Genomic DNA, 22,315 nt, shown 5'->3' on the forward strand with positions numbered 1-22,315 from the left:
TGTGAAACCGAAAACCCAGAGTTTTCGTTAACTCAGGGTTTACTTACTCAGAGTTTGCACTAAACCGGCTTCCTGAAATAGGGCCCTAATCTTTAAAGGTTTTGTTGCCATCAACTACCACTTATCACCTGTGCGTCACCTTTGGAGGCTGTTAAAATTATAATGATTCATTATTATTCGTGGAATGAGAGTTTAAAAGTGAACTGAGAGCATCTAGGATTTGAACTGCTGTCTGATTTTTATGGTGCACTATATCTTTAAGTTAAGTCCGGTTACATAACTACGGTGGCCCCTAGAGACAAAGCATGTACAAACTCCAAAACACGTACAAAATCCAAAACACGTACAAACTCCAAAACACATGCAAAATCCAAAACATGTACAAAATCCAAAACACATGCAAACTCCAAAACACAACGGAAGTGCTCCAGGGCCCTGTTTCAGGAAGCCGGTTAGTGGAAAAACTGAGTAAGTATACCCTGAGTTAACGAAAACTCTGGGTTTTCGGTTTCACAAAGCGAGTTCAGATGAAGCCTCAGTGAGTCACTATGACGACACACTCCGTGAAGCTAACCTGCCCCCTAGCAGGTTTACTACAACTAACCCTGACTGTCTCCGCCCCTTTGTCGGAAACCTGACAGTAGGAAGTGTCAGACATGGCGTGCCCCTTCCTTGAAGAGCCAGTAGATCGTGAAGCCCAAATTCTCCGCAGAGCTCTCCGCCGGGAGAGAGTGATCAGAGCGCGTTTGGACATTTTATCATTTCCTGATGATTTTCTGTGCGAACGTTACTGTTTCTCAGCACAATCTATAAGTTATTTGGATAACATCCTCAGGCCATATATTGCTCATGTGACACATCGCGGACATGCTCTCAGTTCATTACATATTATTTGTATTGCACTTCGGTTTTTTGCAAACGGGAGCTTTCTGTATAATATTGGTGACGCTGAGCACGTTTCCAAGGCTACCGTCTGTCGGGCAGTCAGGAATGTTACAGTTGCACTGAAACGTCTCCTGCACTCGTTTGTGGTGTTCCCCGGTCATAGACCCACAAGATTTATCAAAGAGGGATTCCACAAAATTGCAGGTATCAGGATGAACAAAACTTAATTTATGATGTGGTGCTACTTGGACTACTACTTAAATTTTACATTTATTTTCAGGGTTCCCAGGCGTGATTGGCTGTACAGATGGCACTCACATTCCAATCATTGCTCCTTCAGTAAATGAAGGAGACTATGTGAACAGGAAGTCTTTCCACAGCATTAATGTACAGGTACATAGTTCCCTGTAGCATTTCAAACTAACAAATTATTTCATTATAGTAATGGATGCTAATTTGTGTTCTCTGCACTGTGAAGATCATATATGATGCTGCCAACATTATCACAAATGTGGAAGCCAAGTGGCCAGGCTCTGTCCATGACTCACAAATATTCCGTGAATGTACACTGAGCACAAAATTTGGACATGGTGAGTTGAGAATACTTTAAAATATATAAAGACCAATTGCTTCAGGGACATTTGAACTGAAGTGTATCCTTCTGTCTTAGGAGAGTTCACTGGCTACTTGCTTGGTGATAGGGGGTATCCATGTTTACCCTATTTGCTTACCCCTTACCCTGACCCTGAACCGGGCCCACAGCAGCGATATAATCTGGCTAATTGCAGGACAAGAGCCAGAATTGAAATGACTATCGGAATGCTTAAGGCCCGGTTCCAGTGCCTGCAAAGACTCAGGGTCACCCCAGAAAGGGCATGTGACATTATTGTGGCATGTGTGATTCTTCACAACATTGCCACAATTAGAGGAGAACACTGTCCTTCTGAACCAAACATCAGCAGTGATCCAAACCATGAACATCCTGACCCTCCCACGGACATACAAGATGGAAGCGCAGTCAGAGACACCATATGTCACAATCATTTCTTTTGACCCATCACCTCAACATGTTGAAAGAAGAATAAACAGATTTTTTGTTCAACTGGCTTTATTGGTCGCCTGTGTTTCCTGTACACAAAGTATTAAAAGATGTAAACCTCATAAAGTGTCTCTGTTGCTTCCTCCTCTGTAACAGCTGTCAATGTTTCTTCATTATTTTCCTGTAGTAAAGAAATAAACAACATTGCTGTTCTACTGTAAACTCATATAATCTGTGGAGTATTACTCACAACTGCATGTTGGTCTGGCTCAACAGGAGGCTGCACCAGATGCAGTACACCACCACCATCAACTGATAGAATATGAGGTTTATACAGGTCACTTAAACTTACAAGGGACCAAATGGCAATTAACAAACATACCAATCACCTTACACTTCATTGTCATTATGCTCTCAAAGACAACCAAGACTGAGGGAAGGCAAAATCAGTAGGAAAATAACTTCACTACAAAATAATCCATTATGGTAAAGAGTTTATCAAATGAATGAGTAGCACTGCAAAGGTGACTGTGAAGAAAGGATGTATGCACATCATGTATTATTTTGAATTTACCCCCTATGTAGGCACTTGTGTCTTGCGGGGTTATTGACTCAGAGGATGTCCCCACAGAGATGCCTTCGGCCACAGGGCGCCCACTGTTTTGGCTGAGGGCCAACTGCTCAGCCTCTGTGAGTGGTGGTGGTGGAGGACCCCCACCTGTTTTTCGGGCCTCCGCTTTTTTTCTGTTGGCTATAACGGGCCACATTTGAGCATACAGAGTAAGCAAATATGTACTTGTAATGTGCTCAGATAATTTCAATAAGTGCTTACAGAAAGAAAATTAATGTAGCCTCTAACTGCAATTGATTTACATCGGACAAACAGACCAAGCACTATGGCTCATAATACAATTACACCTTACCTGTTTGGACTATATTTTTATATTTCATTTTTACTTGCTGCCAGGCACGTTTGGGGCCTGTTGGGTTGCACCTGCGCTCACATCACATCACAAAATGTATAAAATAACAAATAAAATAACATATGATAAAATAACGTGTTAAATGGGTGGAAATCCCTAGATCAATGTTTATATTAACACTCACGCATTGACTCTGTCGGCTATGTTTTGCCATGCATGCTCCCTTTCTTTTGCAGCTGTGGCTGTGTTACTTTTTTCCGCGGAATTTGCATGTTATCGGCATATGCTGCCATCAGAATTTCGGCCTCAAGCGCTGTGAAATACATTGACCGCGCCTTCTTTCCCTCCGTCTCCATGGTGACTCGCTTAATCTGTGCTCCGCTTATCAGGGCTTTATGTATCCTCGTCCGCGCGCTTCACTTGGGGTTAAAGCAACTCCGCGTTGATTGAACTAATTGTTATCAGCCTTTCTGAAACCGAATATTCCGAGTTGGACAGTTCGGGGTTACTCAACCCTGCGTATCGTTTTTCACTCTGAGTTTTCTAAACCGGCTTCCTGAAATAGGGCCCAGGGGCCCGTTCTTCGTACGTCGCTCACTACATCCAAGATCAAATGACACATCCAAGACCAAACCATCGCGCTAACCGTGAGCTCGCTAATCCGGTTCCCCGAACACACCTGCTGTTGACGATTAGTACAGCTGGACGCAGTAATGTGACATCACTGGGTGTCGTAAAAGGGGCTACGCATCGATAGTGGAAACATTGATCGGCAACCCTCTGATTGGTCGGCGAAAATGTCGACGGAGCGCGCTCGGCTCGGTATTTTTCGGCAGCAGAGCAAGAACTCTTGAGTGAGGGATTTCAGGAGTTTCAGAGTTTAATCAGAACGCAAGGGAACACTGCAAAGGCTGCAAAAGCAAGGAGCGAGGGCTGGCAGAAAGTTGCTGACAAATTAAACTCGTAAGTAATTTAATAATAACAATAATAATGGAGTGGATTGATATAGCGCTTTTCAAGGCACCCAAAGCACATGACAATGCCACTATTCAGTCACTCTCACATTCACACACTGGTGGAGGCAGCTACAGTTGTAGCCACAGCTGCCCTGGGGCAGACTGACAGAAGCCAGGCTGCCATATCGCGCCATCGGCCCCTCTGGCCAACACCAGTAGGCGGTAGGGTAGATTTATTATATTACACTATATTATCCAATATTATATTACATTATATTATATTATGTTATATTATATCCCCTTACACATTAGAGCCACAACAGGACCCACTAGAACATGGGAACAGGTAAAAGTGAAATATAAGAATATTCTACAGAATGGTAATATTTATCACTTATATTGCTTTTCGTCTCTTGGAAAGAGATCCTGGAATAATCTGTTAGTTTGTTTATAACAGCAACCAAGAAAAGGGCAGAGCAAAAAAAAGACAGGTGGTGGTCCTGCACCCCCTCGTCAACAAGTTGGTTAAGTAAATAATATCCTCACGGGAAAATCGATATCTCTCTATGAGCACACTGTCGCGCTGAGCTAAAGGATCCTGTCTGTCCCGCAATATACGCTGGATTCTGAAAACTCTCCTTATCAATCTTGCACCTTCCGCAATGGGCTGCTCGCGTATACGGACAGGACATGGCTGCGACAGGCTTCCCAAATCCACCTTCGCTTTTATAGCCGTGGTCTCTCATCTTGATTACACAAAGTAATTTGCAATTGCTACTCTGAAATATGAATTACATCTGTAATAATCACATACATGTGATAGAATGTTAATAGTACATTTCCCTTTTTTTAGGAAATGACCTGTATGTATGTGTGAAATCAATAAATGGATCAGGTGCTGCATTGTCTTTAGTTACATTGATAATATTTATTTATGGTGAAACAGTGGTGGAATATCGCTGTTGCTTTCGTATAAATGAAGCGGACATACCTGCGTGGCCGCGATCTAATCCTGTTTACATAAAGTAAACCTGCTCCCGAGCAGGTTTACGCTTACGGCTCTGTTGCTATGACAGCAAGTCCCGGATGAGCTTCGGGGAACCGAACGATCCAAGATCAGGCGAAATCGTCAACAATCAAATCCAGCTAACTTACTTAGCGAGGTACGAAGAACGGGCCCCAGGACGTTGGGGGCAGTGTTGAGCTCGATTTGCAAAATAAACGGCAAGTTTGTTGCAAACACATGGGCTAGTCTAGTCTCCATCGCAATTCCCAGGTTGCCTAGCAACCATGATACTAACCGCTGGAAACGTGTCATACAACTTTGTTTGACAGAAATGAAGGAGAACATATTTTGTTCATTTGTTTGTTTGTTTCTACAAGAGCTTTGTGTGATTTAATAAGTATCTGAGGCTGAGACCACAGGACAGTAAAACATATTTTTGGGCTTCATTTCTGTACTGAACAGTCATTTAAGATTAGTTAGTAAATAACAATTAGCTAATGTTGTTCATGAGACTAAAGTCATATCACTTTGGTAATGTAAATATAATATGGCCAATATTATAGTTATTATTATATTAATCATTATTAGCTATTACAGCAGTGAACATGAACTGTGTCAAATACTGAGCTTCAGTACAGATTCAAGTGGTAGTTATTTACATGTCTTATCACCTTAAATCTTCACTCAAAGACAAGTATATAGGAATGACTGCCAAATTTATTTGCCACTGAAGCAGAAGGATGGCATCTGAATAAAACCTCTCTTGACATGCCTAGATGACATTAAAGCTTGGTTGGCTCTAAACTTTTTAAATTTCAATGAAAAGAAAACAGATTTGTTGGTGTTTGGACCCAGTGGCCCCTGTGAGTCCTCTTCTTTTGATTTGGAAGGTTATTTTAAACCTGTTGTTACTGCCCTTGGTTTTAAGTTGGACCAGTCCAGTTTTTATCATTTAAGGTGACTGGCAAGAGTGAAATCTTTTCTTTCTAGGCAGCACTTTGAAACCGTGATCCATGTTTTCACTTCTTCCCCTGTGGACTACTGTAACAAACTTTATGTGGGGGTCAGTCAGTTGTTACTCTGACGTCTGCAGCTGGTTCAACATGTATATTGACAGTGCATATATAGGTGTATCATATATAAGAGACAAATGTTGTTCCTTCAGTATGTTGGCATTACTAAATTTGGCTCATTGCTTACATATATTTATAAAAAGAAAATGTACAAGCTGTGATAACTGTTTCTGATCAAATGAAGAGTAGACTGATATATGAAATATTCCTTTATTGGGTGAGAAAATCACACTATGTCATAACTGCTTTTAGTCATACAGAATAGATATCAGAGCCTTAAACAGGCTGACTTCTGCTAAATGGGTCAAACTGGGCAGAAAGTCTACAAACACATAACATCCTTATAGAATATGATGTAACACTATAGATCAACTTACCTCAGAATATATAAAGCATATAAACAATTACAGCAATATGATGCAACAAACACAGCAGTGCTACTGATCCAAAATACTCAAAGCTTCATAGAACTGAAACAAACATTTATTTTTAGGTCCATTCTGCTGCTGATACATACTTTATTTTTCTGAACATTAAACTTGTTGCTGCCTTTCATAGTGTGTAACTTGAAGGCCCTGAGTACTTTCTCCCACACTGAAAACACTGGAATGATAAAATTATTTGAACATTACCTAATAAGACTGATTCAGGACAGACAATTAGTTATGTTAAACTTTCCTAGCAGTCCTTCACAAACAGGGAACAGTCTGTCTATTCTCTCCATCTGTCAGCTGCTGCTGGCTCTTCCTCCTCCTCTTCCTCACACACTGCTGAGTTTGTCCTGGTGGATCATCAGGGGTGCAAAGCCTCACAGATGATGTGCAGCAGTGGGTCCCTCAGTCTGTCCTCACTCTGGACACTTGCAGTTGTCACACATGGAAATCAAATGTGTCACACATGGATGTCACGCAGGATTCAAACTAGAGCTGGGCGATATGAGATTTTTTCATATCACGATATGTTTTTTTCATTTCAGGCGATAACGATATCTATCACGATATAAGCCAAATAACTATATTTGTAAGATTTAAATGTGCCGTTGCTCACAAGTAAAATGTGAAATAATCAGCAGCTTGTTTTTATTTAAATATTTATTTCCCATAATAAGTTCAACAGGGTAGATGTACTTAAGGAACATGAGACTTTTTCAGATAAATAAAGGCAAATATTGCAAACTACACAAAAGGCAGCCGCTAAAGCGTTTAAGTTTCAAAATAGAACAAACGAAACAGACTAAATTGTCAATTCCACTTAGAAACAAAATATTAATTCTAAAAATAAATCTTAGTTTGTGTTACAGAAGAACAGACAAAACTGACTAACTTTTGTCAATATCAAATAAACTGAGAACTAAAAGGAAATTCTCAATCTCTCCTTGTTGTATAGCTTAGCTTTTCAAACAGTTTTAACAGTTACTTTAGTCTGACAAAAGCCGAATGACGAATTAGCGCTTCCAGTCAGAGACTGAGGCTACGTCCACACGTACACGGGTATTTTTGAAAACGGAGATTTTCCGTTTTCGTTTTAAAAAATAATCCCGTCCACACATAAAGGCAGAAATGAAGGAAAACGCTGCTATGAACATGCCAAAGCAGCAGGTGGCGCTAGATTCCTAACCGTGCAGAAATGTTGGCCAATCAGAAGTCTAGAAGCCTCGGTGGGAAAAAGTAAACAAAGCTGGAGCATAGAAGCAGAACCGAGTCGTATGTGTGGAGGGACAGTAACTGTGTGTATATGTAAGCATTTAAACACTGCAGAGAGTAGAATTAACAGTATTGTAGAAATTCATTTCACCGAAACAATAACGTGGCGCACAGTGTGACGCATGCACCAGTTTATTGTATTTCCAGACTTGCTTTCGGCACAATTTACAGTGCACGCTACTCTGTTTTTTGTCAGACTTGAAATAGCCGAAATACCTTCACACTACGGAACTTCTATGGCTCTTCCGTTCGACAATCTCTCCGGCGTTGGAACCATCATCTGTTTTCTCTTCGGTCACGCTCGGTTGATTTTTCTAGTCGGCACACTCATTTCCTCCATTACCCGCTGCCTGCTTCCCAAACAAACACACGTGCGGCTTGGCACTTGTGCTGTACGTAACAAGTCACGCGACGTGACGCTGCGGCTGTGATTGGTTCGGCTCTGCGCTACTTAATTTGGATTGGCTGATCTTTTTTTTTTTTTTTTTTTTTTTTAAGAGGACAAGAGCGACGAGGTCTATCGCGATAGCTTAATTTCTCTATCGAGTAAAAGTTATATCGCGATACATATCGTTATCGTTCTATCGCCCAGCTCTAATTCAAACACAAGTGTAACTTATAAATACATGTTCATACTTTTATTCCACAATCAGAGAGAAAGAAACAGAGAGGAAGTGCAGGACAGACAGACAGGTGACAGTCTCAGGTGTATACACTGCTACAAACAGGAGGATTTAGCGTTTGTGTTATTACGAGTGCAAGAAGAGTTCCCAGCTGGTACAGTGGACACATGTGTGACTCCTGTGATTAAAGCATCTTTCTTTCAGCTTAACGAGTGAACCGTCAGCTCGTTCAAACACACGTTAAAGTCCGTTTGGCTCGACACCACCGAACAGAGGCAGAAATATAACATAGCTAACATTAACAGTGCAGTGAATCCTGCTTGTGCCGTGATATTCAGGACTGCAAACCGAGCAGCATCACTGACTTTCAGCTTGTTGTGTTTGTGGATATATGACTGACTTTATTTATCCATAAAATCATCACATTCTCTGTAAGATTAAGGTCAACTATTGAACGGCGTATATTTTGAAGTAAAGGCTTTAAAACCAAGTTAGTACAAACATTGCTAATGTCACATAACTTTCCCGACATTTGGCCAACAATAATTTTTTAAAATGTTCTTCATTATAAAAACATTTGGCCGCATTTCGAGCAGCCTTTGAATTGGGACAGCCTTTGTCGTGTCGCTGTGACGTAATCGTAACCTTAAAATGCGGCCTCGGTGTTGCCAACTCCTCAGTAAGGAAAATCGCTATTGGTTGTCCTAAAAGTCGCTAGAAGTCGCTAAATGACGTCATCACCTAATTTGCATAATTGGTCATGCTAATCTAATTGTAACCTATGTTGTTGGAGAGAGAAATAGCATCGTGGAAGAGACATAAAGTGAGTAAAAAACGTCCTAAATGCATTTAGAGTTTATTTAGAACTACAAATTACATTTCTTTTAGCAATTATTGTTTTTTTTAATGTCACAATTCCAACCCTGCTCCTTTATCCGGGCTTGGACCGGCAAAAGTGACCCAAAATAGGCACTCTGGTGGAGTTACTTTGTGTGTGTGTTTATAAGTAGTTTTAAACCTTGTGATCCACAAAACAGCATAAGAGTAAAAGAAGAACTGACTGCGTTACAGCACCCGCTGCTTGTTGAGAGTAAAAGCGATACGCGCTTTCGCGTCTTTTTTAAGGGGTCTGAAAGGGGTCTGAAAACTAGCGACAAAGTCGCTAAGTTGGCAACACTGTGCGGCCTTTATGGCTGCAGACCCCAAATCCGGTCATTGGTACTTCCTGGCTTGTGTAGTTACTAGGTAACAAACACAGCTCAACACTGCCCCTAGCGTCCTGGAGCACTTCCGTTGTGATTTGTAGTTTGCATGTGTTTTGTAGTTTGCATGTGTTTTGGCGTTTGCACGTGTTTTGGATTTTGCACGTGCTTTGTCTCTAGGGGCCACCATCCATAACTGGCTTATTATTAAGTGTGATTTTTTTTTTAAGTCTATGTGCACTCAAAATCTGTTATAACCGGCAGCAGGGGCATCAGATCTGTGCATAGTAGCAACTAGGTGTGGGCTTTGCGTGTCCACCTCAGTGACCGGTGTGGCCACAGCTGCCACACATCCGCACAACATAAAGGCTCGTAACAGCAAGACAGTCCCCGCATGCGCGTGCACGGTGCTTCCACGAATAGAAGCGCGCATCTTGGTGTGCGGCAGCTGTTACGGTCTCCGGCAGAGGTATTCCCCAGTTCCATCACAACCAGCAGCCTGCCAGTGTTCGTGGTTCCAGAGTTGACAGTAAAAAAAAAAAGAAACGCTTGTATTAGGTTGTTTTTTTAATGCCATATGATGCATAGAAATGTGAAAAAACGCGTAACGCACCTAAATAAATACAAAGATACACGAAATGACCAAACCTCGGGGCGCATTCAGACTCATCGGGTTTGTGAATAAAACCTCCTTCTCGACATGAATTTCTCGTCCTCACCCAACCTCGACTCTGACATGGCTGTCACCCACCGCCCAAATTGATTTGGCCACCCCCCTTCCCCCTCGCTTTCCTCCCTTCCCTCCCTTCCCACCAGTCACATGGAGGTAAGCGGTGACCCATCGTTCCCTCGGCTTTGTGGCAGTCGCTCGCTCTCCGGTGCTCTTGAAAGACGCACGGGGGGAACAAACAAACAAAAAGCGCAAAACTGGCAGTAACTGTCTTTTTTTAAGTTCTTTTATTGTATCTGTTGCTAAGGAGAATCAACCCGGAATCCGCTGAAGCCGCCGGGAAACGATACTTGGTTAAAGGGGTTATTTTTAGTCCCCCACGGCGGCGATGAGTGGCTGGAAGCCGGCTGCGAGACCGAGCGCTGCTGCGCTGTGGTAAGTGAAGCCCCAGCTCGGTGCTCAGGAAGAATGAAGTCGAGACGAGATAAACTGAAGATCCCCTCTCTGACTCTGGAGTAAGTTCTGCTTTTTTCAAACAAACAAACAAAATGTTTTCGTGCTGTGCTGCAGATGTGAAACCACTAGCTGTCATGTGTGGCTGCTGAATTTGAAGTTGCAGTAGGTGAGAAATAGGAGCGTTCACGCGCTCGTGTACAACGCGCTCGTGGTGTCAACAGAGTTTTAGATGCGCCGTGGCTTTAATTCAAACCTTCAGCTATCTGCTGCGCAGTGAAGTTAAACAGCCACCTGAGCACGAAAGATGTAAAAATAATCTCTCTCTGGGTGATAGCATTCTCATTGTCTTGGTAACGGCTTCGGTTTATTCTCATATTTTGAAGACGATGCGCTTTGGAGACTTCAGGAGTCAACAGGTGTCTCACCAGCAGCCTTTATGTCTTTAGAAACATCATCAGTGCTCTCAGGAAGACACAGGCTTAAAATTGGCAGATCCCCCACCCTGCGCGTTAATCTTTAAACTGAGCTGAAGTGGAGAAATCAAGCTGTCCAACCTTGAACTGGATCCGTGTTTGCTCAATTTACAACTGGTTAAATTTGTAAAGCCAAACTAGTGAAAACAACACTAAACTTGTGATGGCGTTGACATATTTTGTCCGTGAAATGACTTCATCCAGGTTCCCAATCCTTTAATCTCACCAAATGTTTAATTTCATATGACTTTCTGTTTTTTTCCTTCTCTATTGTCTCTTTTTTTAAAGCTCAGTCCACAAATCCTGCATGAATCACATCGTGGCCTTTCCACAGGAACAACACACACTGACAGTGTTTTATTTAGCAGGACAGACGCTGGCTAACCTGTAATTTTTGTCTCTATCAAAGCCCATGACTGCAGTCTTATGTCCACCCACCCTTCCTTCTGAGTGAATATAGCCTTTTTTTTGCATTGAGAAAAGGGAGGGGGTTAGGGAGCGGGAGGGGTGGGGGTTCCTGCTGCTGCTGCTGCCCACTGGGATGCTGATCCATAAGGCGTAGGAGCTCCCTTCTCGCATCCTCATCATCCTCTGATCCATGCATCCATCTGCCTCCTCTGTGGACCATCTCGGCTGAGCATGCGTTGGTTTCATTTCATTTTTAGGCACTCCTTAGCTTCTGAGATACAGAGGAGGTTTCACGCTTCGCAAGCAGGGAGGGTCTCAGGGTCTTAATGATGGCACCCGCTGAATCAAACCACTACTGGAAGTGCAAATGTGAAAAGTAACACTTTCCTGGCATTCAGATAGATTTTGTTATGGTGAATTGTGCTCTTCGAGTATTTAGCCAGATTTGTAGTCGTAGTGACACTTTGGATCTTATGAGGTAAAATATGAATAACGTGGAATAATAAGAAGCCATTAGGTCTGAGCACAGTTGTAATTGGATTGTAGTTTTTAAGGACAGCCAATGGATGTTATCTGATGATTTGTAGCTACCGCCGGTCTGAATATCAGAGCCTCCCTGAACATTTAGGAAAATCTGAAATGAGTCAGTCTGAGATTTTCCGCTCTGTTTTCCACTCTGGACAAGATTGGAGATAAAATTGAAATGCAGTATGGAATTGACAGATTATTCACTCAAACACCACTCGGGGCTTTTCTTTAAAGGGTCTTAAGGAGAAGACGTGCCAAAATGAAATGCAGTGGAACGACTCGCATATGTTGCTTAATTATGAGGAGGCACTACAGAATGATCAGTCTTTGTGCGAGGAGTTGTTTTTCCTACCGTCCGCCCTGCATTACTATGACAACATGTTCATTAGTGCTGTGGTAGCCAGGGCCGTGTTTAGCACTGAGAAGCTTCTGCAGAACTGAGACAATAGCAGCTTTGTGGAACCCCGAAGGCAGAGCTTAAATCTGAGAGAGAATTACTTCACGCATTATGTCAGTGTTAGACAGATGCAGATTTTGGAGCAAGCTCGGCCTGCTTATCTCGACCGTGCATTAAGATGTGAAGTAGTAGCTGAGATTCATTAGAGACAGTGCTGTGCAGGTTTGGGTGTGCAAGAACTACAAGTGCATTGTTGTTTTTGATTTCAGGAAGTCAAACCTCGATTTATCTGATCTTAGGCATCTCCTAACACTGTTAAAGATTGCGCTACATGTTCAATAAATGTGTGTTGGATGCTGAAATTTCCTGTCTGGTGTGTTGACAAGCAGCTGCTGACTTCCTGTTGTGTAAGAGCTCACACGAGATCAGTAGCCGGCTAATCAGATGCATCCAGGGATGCACCCAGCGAGCCTGTAAATAAACAGCGCTATCAGATGGGCATCGGCTTTGGCAGCCCCAGTGGTGATGTCAGCTGGAGAGAGGCGGGCATCGGCCTCTAACCTTGCGCCAAAGCTCCAGCACTGACTGATGATGACAGACACCTGACGGGCCAAGTTGCTGAGCCAGCTCACTAATGCACGTGACCATGTCTTGCTCTTACAGTTTGTCACCCACATGCCAGAGCCCCACCCTCCTGAGCCCATGCAGCCCATGCAGCCCCTGCAGCCCCCTACAAACCCTTCATCCCTGGAGGTAAGAGAGCCAGGTCACACGTAAACTCTTCCTAAGGACTAAACCTATCCATTTTTAAATTAAATTAAAAAACAAAGAAACAAAAAAACCCCTGACAATTTGCTGAACAGGTAATGTTAATGTTACTGTTAACATGGGCCAGCAAGTGTAATTAAATTTCATTTATTTCAGAATAATACAGCTCTTATTATTTGGTTGCTTTTGATCCTTTTATGCACTATTATTTCAGAATAGTGCATAAAAATGCACCAAATCATTCCTGACTGGATCGATATGACATAAAAAAATCATAATTTGCTCATTTATATACATGACAATAACACAATCTGGGTGTGTTTTTTTCTGTTGCTTTTCCTATTTGAGAAAAAAAACGAGATCAGAAAAAGTCAGAAATATCATTTGAGTCGTGTGCTCTTTGTTGTCTTGTTGTTGTTTTTTGGCATGTGAAGGTGCTTCTGTTTCACCAGTGAAGATGTGTCGTTTATTAGTTGTCTCTAAGTCTTAGTGGGTTGCTTGGCAACGGTGCTGGGTGCTGTGGAGGAAGGCAACACTGCAAACAGAGGCGGCTGCATCCAGCATGTTTCTGGATGTGTGAGCACCGCTAGGCTGTCACACCACACACTGAGCAGTAATGAATCTCATTTGCTCTCCTGAAAAATGAGCACAGTTTTTCTAGGGATGCAAAAAAACATGCATTCATTTGCACATGGACATAGTCTGATTCCACAGCATGACCGGCTCCATATTTGCTGGCTTCGTGTTTTTAACACCGTTTTGCATTTGTTTCACCACCCAGGCACATGCTCATTCTCTTGCATCAGATTCTGTATTTGTATGCAAATTTCTTATTTCCCAACATCAACCCTTGGATCAGATACTGTGATTGTGCTGCAGTTTGGCTTGAAGGAAAAAAAATGTGAGAAGACAACATGCCTTTTGCCTGGCGTAGGATTCATTTTCAGTATTACCCATTCTAATCTTTTGGCAGCATAGCCAAATCCTAAACCTAAACTACAGACAAGAACAAATTATGTTAAGCTGCCACACCCTAAATAGCCACCCGGTATGAGCTGTATATCCAATAAAACCTGTTTGATGACTCAAAAAAAGTAAATCACGTCAGAGTTTCTTTGTGTCAGGGTAGATGGAAGTTTATTTAAAATTTGACTGGAAACCAGTTCAAATTAGATTAAATAACATAAAGTGCCAAAGGTTTGGAAACAGGACCGAAAAATTCCAGCTATCTGGTAGAGTCACGTGAAAGAGAGAGTTTTTCATGTGAAAATTATTCATTAGCTTTAGCAGCAATAACTTGAAGCAATCATGATTTCATCAGTCTCTCACATCATCGTGGAGGAATTTTGGTCTACCTTTCTTTACAGCGTGGCTTCAGCTCACTGAAGTTTGCAGGCGTTTTAGCGTAGCTCTCTTAAGGTCTGTGCATAAATAGCCAGCATATAACCAAATCGTTAACGCCTCGATTCTTTTCTTTTTCAGCCATTCTGTTATAGATTTGTTGCTGTGCTTGGCTCGCCCCATTGAATTATCCATTTCTGGCCATAGCTCTCATCCACATGGCCTCACATTTGATTCTAGAATACTTTGGTATACGATGACTGCAATGTGCCCAGGCCTTGTGGCTTCAAAACAAGCCCACATCATCACTCCTCCTCCACCATGCTTGATAATTGATGTGAGGTGTTTGTGCTGATGTGCTGTGTTTGATTTTTGCCAAACATGATGCCTTTGTAAACCCTAAGCTGTACTGCCATGTTCTTTTGATAGAGAAAAGGCTTTCTCCTGGCAACCATCACAAACAAGTTATACTTGTTTTGTGTTTTGCTAATTGCACTGTTATTGACTTTAACGTCTAACACACTAACTAAGGCCTGTAGAGTTTGAGTTGTAGCTTTTGAGTTTTTTGCAGTTTGCATTGCATAGTCTGACCTTGGGGTGAATTTGCTGGGTAGACTTGCAGATATCTTGAATGTTTTCACTTGTAAATACTTACTGTAACCTGATCGGCTGTGAGTTTTTCGAAAATGACCCTATAGACATTCTGTTTGCTGTGGTGACCCCTTGTGAGTAAGGGAGCAAGTGAAAGCAGCTTCTTCCGAGCATTTCACTGTCTTACCCTGAGGTGAATTTGCCTGGACGCCCACTCCTGGAAGAATGTGGCACTTTGTCCATACACACTTAAATGCTCCAGACCGGCAAACTGAAATGTCTGCTTTTATAGAGGTGATGTTTACATTTGCTGATGATCGGTTGTCCTTACCCTTTTAATTCCTATCACAGCACATGAAGGTATGCTTAGACACGACTGCTCAGAATCCTGTAAAAACTCTGTTTTTCACATGACTTTATGTTAAAGCCTTTAATGAAAAATGGCCTGACTGTGTGGGAAATAATGTGCATAGAGACACTAACAGTCATGAATGGTATGTCAGTGGTAACAAAGTCATTTCACTGAAAATATCTATAAAATTCCACTTAAAGCTGCTGTGATGGAAAGTGCAGAAATGACCAAGCCTGAAAATATGCAATATTCTATCTTTGTTATCAGATAGGTTCAGACACAGACATGCCTCTTTTTGTCAAGGTAAGGTGCTTGGTTACAGTTAGCTTAAAATAAAAGAAAGATTTCAGTTAGTTTTTGGGTCATAGAGATGACGAGATTACGTTTTAAAGAGTAACGTTATTATTATGTGCAGAGGTGTAAGAAGGTTTTATTTTTAGGCCTGGTTGGTCTGAGACTCTAACTTGACACTTCTAATCTTATACATAATGAAGTTTTAAGGTCAGGTAAAAAATAACTAACTACAAAAACAGTCGGGAAATAACTGTTGTACATGCAAACTTCTAATGATGACTTTAAATAGATGTGCTGCAGTATAACTAGAGAAACAAAAAGTTGCAGATCTATCTATCTATCTATCTATCTATCTATCTATCTATCTATCTATCTATCTATCTATCTATCTATCTATCTATCTATCTATCTATCTATCTATCTATCTATCTATCTGTCTGTGTGTGTGTATGTGTGTGTGTACGCGTGCGTACTAAGCCAAGAGTAAGTGCACAAGTACTGGATGTAGTTTGTGCAGTGGAATGTACCACTATTCAATAAGTTTATCTGGAACTTCCCTCTACCAGGCTCCTAATGGTATACCCCAGCAACATCTTATGCTGCTTTCAAGTTTTGTAGGAAATTATCCCTAAGGTATGAATGCAAGCAGCATCTGTAAGTTTACTCGTATTACATCATAAAAGGATAGTTTGCACGTTTGCAGCACAACTAATCATAAAACATATAAAGGCTGCTCTCTCTCTATATTACACGTTTTAATTATTCTTGGTCTATTTGGACAAGATTTTCTATGGAAACTTAAAAACGTAACAATGATCTTGCACTGTTGTTATTGTTTACATGGCAGTACACCAGGTTATTAAAGAAATACAGAAAAAATAAACTATTTTAAACAGGAGAACAAAAAAAAATTAGATTCATTTTCCAGTTCATTGCTAATTATTATGATTAAATGATTTTAAAAGGGGGATTGTTGATATCTGCATATTGTCCTGTCTCGTTTACACACAGGTTTACGCGACTATTTTTTCAATATTATGTTAATTTTGCAGTTATATGATTATAACCCTTCCACACAGAGAGGTATAATCATACATACTAAAAGAATTCAAGCTACGTTTTGACCTATCTGAAGCCTATATGAAAAGAGTGGCTGTCTCAGGCTAATGTAGGTTATAAATAGTCAAGATAGAAAGTAGAAAAAAACAGCTTTTAGCAGGTTTCTAGCACGTTTGCGTGGTAGGAGTCAGCGTGGTTTGGATTTGTACTCCCAGTCTTCAGTGGTGTCAGTTTTTTTTCTTTGCTCTGCTTTTGTAATCTGAGCTGCAGCACCGTCTGTTAGAGTCTTTAGCTGCAGTTATGGCAAACCAACACTTCTCCCCCACCTCTGTTTCAAAATCCCAGGGTCATTAATCATACAGAAAACAGCATGACTGAAAGCTTTATTTTATTAATCTGCTACAGGAATGTTGTATTTATTTGGTATCTTTACATGACTCACACTTTCAGTCTTACAAATAATATTACTTTTGCATCTTTAGCAGAGACAGATAGACAGAAACCCCCTTACAGGCCAGCAAGTCTCATTTGTAGTCAGCACTGGGACCAACAAATCGGGGCTGGGTTTCTGACTATAACTGAAATTAATACCTTTGCTTCCACTCTGGGAAATTACTTAGCCAGATCCAGTGCACACTAAAATATTGCCATCAATGTTATCTTTTATGTTATCTTTTTGTGCATGTCCTGGCTAAAGTGAAGTGTTATTATTGGTACGGAATCAGAATAATTAGGACATTAACAGATCCCAAGTTTAGGCAAAGCTGCTTCTATTCTAGTTGTCTATTGTCCAATACACGTGAAAGCACTGAAACTGAAAGAAAGCTCTGTTGACACTGATGACAATATACCTGCCCCACAACAGCCTAACTACAGTACACACAAATACAAATATATATACCCACAGCGCACATAAATGAAGTATTATTCATCAGGAGGTACAGTATGGTTGCATATTTGAATGTGGGGCTCATTGAGGATTATCTATTAAACTAAAATCAAACACTACACCACGTGCACTCACAGTTTTTGATACCCAGTCACATTTATTGGGCAGAAATAGCAATCAGTTGTGCAAATACCAAAACAACTATTTGTGTAGCTGGATTTAAGTGCTTAAAGTTGAACCTTTTAGAACATGATTAACGCCACCTTGTGCTGATAGATTTACATTTATTTATGTTAGCTAATTATTAACAGAACCAATAACTCAGGGGGAAATAAAGACACTAAAACTAAAAATCAGTGTGTTGTGTGGTCTTTGGCTCCAACAACGAGTTTCATGTTAAGTAATCAAGGCTATACTGTCCACTTTAACTGTATGTTTAGCAGCAATTGGCTCTTCCTTGTTTGGCTAGCTGCACTGAAACTAGAAGATCCAGCTGTTAGTCATAATGTTCAGGTTTTAAAGCACTTTATGGATGAGAACAGAGTGGAGATATGGAAAAGAGCTGTTAAATCGAGTGCTGCACACAAAAATTAATATGAATACAATATACATACATTTTTAAACCATTGCATATGAGAATATAACTGGACTCAGAACTGTTTGTCAGGCTTTTAGGGGATTGCCACTGTCCATTTTAAACTGTTTTGTAAGAATTAGCTAACATAAGAGAAGCGACAAAAACACAAGTCAGTTAAAAAGCCCTAAAACTTGAGCAGACTTTTGCGGCAGTGCGTAGCGAACGTAACGAGCGGCGCTTGAACGCAGCACTTGTCTCCAGCTTCCTCATGCGCAGAGACACGCAGCGAGCGGACACGGTGTGGACAAAGTACCGCGGGCTGAGAGGCTGTTTTCAGCGGTATCGCTTAACCGACAAGCCGCGAAGGACGTGATGTCCCGGGTGTAGCGCTTTCCGTCAGACCGGAGGATGTAACGGCTGCTCCGGAGATGTTGGGACGGCACGAGGCGGTTTGACTCCGGCTTGAATACAAACGGAACCGCCGAAAAGAAGAAGACGAAGAAGAAGCAGAGACGATGGTGGGGAGAGAAGCAGTATTAGCAGCAGCAGCTGGAGGGGGAGCGGATTTCACATCAAGTCGAGCTTGTGTTTTTTGAAACCAGCATAAACTTTAAACGAGGGGTTATGCAAGAAAATCCTCCAGCATGTCGGATCCGATTCACTGGTCTGCGGTGCCGAGCCAGAGCAAGTCCCCTTTTGTTTCGGTGTCGCTACTGAAGCGCTCGAAGAGGTACTTATCAGAAGTTGACATACCGGAGGTTGAAACTAGCCCACATAGCTATTTAGTCTTTAAAAGCTACCACATAGGATTACATTAGTCTATCCTAACTCACTCAAACGTCTCCGTTTACGTTTAACAACACGAGCTAGCTGCTGCTTCAGAGCAGCAACCCGATCGCTTGAACGTTAATCCAGTGTTTGCTCTCTGTTACTCTTTTGTTTTTGTGGTTATGAAGAAAACATCGTATCTGAAGCTGTTTGCAGATAATATTTGCTATAAAGCCAATATTCTCAGAGGCAGGAGCTTAAAATAATAGGCGCGGTGTGCAGTTTCCTTTGTTGAAATTGGATGTAGCATGACAGCAGGTCTGCATGTGTTTGTCAGTGGATGCACTTTGCAGCTGGCACATAAAGCTGTGTGGATAGACTAAATAATAAAATTATATGTGCGGATCCCTGTTTAGATTGGTGTGCTGCACGTTGGATTTGGGATTAGGGTTATAATGACTGCCTGGAAGTCATATTTAGGTGTAATGTATTGTGTTTACTGTTGGCTGACTGGAGATAAGGTCTGCACCTGTTAACTTCCTTGTGCAGGATGTCACACAGGATCACTAGTGATTAGTGTCATCCAGTGATTGATATGCTGTCCAGAACGTGCGGGGCACAGTCTGAAAAAGCCCCTCTGGCTATCAAATACTTTAAATGTGCAGCTGGACATCTTAGATATTGAGATTTTTTTTATCAGTGCATCCAGAAGTTATTTAATCAGGTGATTTTTCTCAATTCATCTTGTGGACTCTAAAACATCAGAAGGTATTTGCTTCATTTTATCTGCATCATAAATTTGGAACGGAGTGCTTGGACCAGCAACTTTGAAATGTCGAATTTCCTCCTTTTAGGGGATTATTTAGCATTCCCTCCTTTTTCCTTCTCAAACACACACACAGTGGTGGACATCTGTTGACCAAGCTGGGCCCGCGGCTGCGGTCAGCGTGCACACCCCCCCCCCCCTTCAGGCTTGAGTCCGGTGACAGAAGGGCATCCTTTTTGGATTGTGGCTCTCATGAGTTTTCTCTCTTGATCTGTCATGCTGGTGTGTCATGCATTTGCCTGCAGATTACAGTTGTAGTTACATAAACGCGTCTCAAGGCAGAGGTGCTCTGAAGGCGGAAATTATCTCACTGGTTGAGTTAAATTCCAGTGAGCAGAGAAAAAAAACAAAACACATAAAAAACGCAAGCTGTGGTTCTTAACGCTCATCTGTACTGGGCTATGAATGCTGTATTTTTGGTAAGTGTTAAGAAAGGAAAGAGGAAAAAAAATAATAAAGTAAAGAAAGAATTAGCTCATCAATAGTATTAGGTTAACACGAGCTATTGAGCTTGAAAGGATGTGCAGCAGGTTAGGGTGATTAAAGGACCGGAATGGAAATGTAATAACGAGTGAATGGAGTGTGCAGAGAAGTTAGGAGTACTTAGAGGGCCTAATGAATGAAGGAACTGAGAGATTGAGGACAGATCGAGGAAAGCAAGTGAATAAGGAAGTGAAGAAGATTAGTGAGGAGAAGTGAGGGCAGCAGTGAAGGAAGATTAAGAGTGAAAAGGTGGTTATGTAAGCATGTCCAGCTGGCATACCTGTAGAGGTATGCAGATTTCCAGGAGAGAGGGCAGTGGCATTTTTAACCAGGCTGGTAATTACAATCTTGGAGAGCAAGAGGATGCCTGGGTAACTGAGAAGAAGTGTATTGATACCAATTTTCTAGAATGATGTGCAGGACTGTAGTAACACTATCAGCCATACTATCAAGATATGGTGAAAGAGTCATTAAAGGTAGATAAGAAGAGAAGCAGCACTATGGCTTCATGCTGAAAAAGAGCACGTTTGCTCTGAGGGTGCTGATGGAGAAGTGTAGAGGTCACAAAGATGCTCTGTAATGCATCCATTGGAGTATGAATTTGAATTTGAGGACTGTTTGAAGATGGTGGCACTGACAGGAAGACAAACAGAGCTAAAGATGGAGAAGATCGGTATCAGAGGGACAGTTCAGGTTGACAGACAGAGAGGCAAGGTTGAGACGGTTTTGGACATCTGCAGAGGAGGGCTAGTGGAATTATTTGACTAAGGATGTTGGAGATGGAGTTGCCAGGAAGAAGGAAAAAAGGAAGACCTCAGAGGAGGCTCATGGATGTAGGGATGGAGGACATGCAGAGGGTTGATGCGACAGAAGAGGGTGAGAGGGAGGCAGATGATCCGCTGTGGTGACCTCTGAAGGGAGCAGCTGAAAGAAAAAAATGATAATAGGTCATTCAGCTGAAGAACTGTGGAGCTAATTTCATTGCAAGGCGTCAATCGTCCGTCTACAATTTTCAAGACTTGCTAGTTCTCCTACAGCATTGGTCACAATTGATCATCAAACGGGTCTTCTATCAAACTGTGGTATAGATCAAGGTCACATTTGTTATTTTCTGTGCAGTAACCTGTGAATTGTGGTGATACATTGGTATTCTGTTTATTATTTACTTGTCTGACAGCATTGCTACTAGTATTAGCATTTAAATATTGGAAACTTATTGTTTAAAAAGGGATCTACTTTCTTTAGTTTCTTTCTCTCATATAATCTTGAGAAATACTAATAAAACGAACAGATGCAACATATGACTAAACAGAATGCTAAACACCCTTCTAATCTTGCGCAAAAGACAGTACAGTAGATCATTTTCAGACCCATTTGGTCAAGAATCGCCAAACACAGTGTTGTTTATTGGTTGTGTTCAAACCAGTAAAAAATTAAGCCTCAGGCTGAAGGTATATGGGTCCAGAAAATTAATGATCTTCAGATGACCTAAAGTGCAGGTCTTAGCATGTTGGTCCCATGTCGACATGGTTTTACTCTGGCTTCCCACCACAGTCACAAGCCACGCATGTTAGGTCAGCTGATGATCCTAAATTAGGCGTGGGTGTGATGGTGAGCGTGAATGTCGCAGTGAGTTAGCCCTGTGATAGGCTGGCACCCTGCAGTAGATTTGCAGCAATGTCTGAAAAAGGTCTTTTTTGCTAATTAACGATGGAAATTCCTGCCTTTAAAACAAACAGGCGATTGCAAGAAACAGTAAAAAAAATACTGAAATGAAATTAATAATGTAAGGACATCCTAAAGATGGTAAACACCGACAACAAATTTTGACGTGTTTTTCAGGAATATCGCTATGTTTGTTTTGTTTAATAATACGTAGTTATATGAGGATTGCACACTCTACATCCATGTCCTATCTCCACAGCACCATTTACCCCCATTTCTCCTTCCAGTGTGCACACAAAACAGACATGTTTTGGTGTTACTCTGTGTTTTTTCAACCGTCACAGCTTGGAGGATAACGGT

The 22,315-nt window shown here is 41.5% G+C and overlaps 2 protein-coding genes across 2 annotated transcripts in view; both read left to right on the plus strand.

Annotated features, from left to right (window-relative positions):
* The window catches only part of LOC146617916 (N-acetyllactosaminide beta-1,3-N-acetylglucosaminyltransferase 3-like), a 115,815-nt gene that overhangs the window by 12,996 nt on the left and 80,504 nt on the right, over positions 1-22,315 (plus strand). The gene's annotated exons all lie outside the window — the stretch shown is intronic.
* mast3b (microtubule associated serine/threonine kinase 3b) overlaps positions 10,307-22,315 on the plus strand; it is a 36,869-nt gene continuing 24,860 nt past the window's right edge. The window contains exons 1-2 of the mRNA XM_085371986.1: positions 10,307-10,595; positions 13,006-13,095. Of these exons, the coding sequence (XP_085228112.1) occupies positions 10,549-10,595; positions 13,006-13,095 (137 nt within the window). The 5' untranslated portion in view covers positions 10,307-10,548. The remainder of the gene's footprint in view (positions 10,596-13,005; positions 13,096-22,315) is intronic.

The sequence above is a fragment of the Diplotaxodon limnothrissa genome, linkage group LG15 (genome assembly GCF_057381915.1).
Source record: "Diplotaxodon limnothrissa isolate DT_005_m linkage group LG15, D_limnothrissa_male_GT1.1, whole genome shotgun sequence".
In the NCBI taxonomy this organism is placed as follows: domain Eukaryota; kingdom Metazoa; phylum Chordata; class Actinopteri; order Cichliformes; family Cichlidae; genus Diplotaxodon; species Diplotaxodon limnothrissa.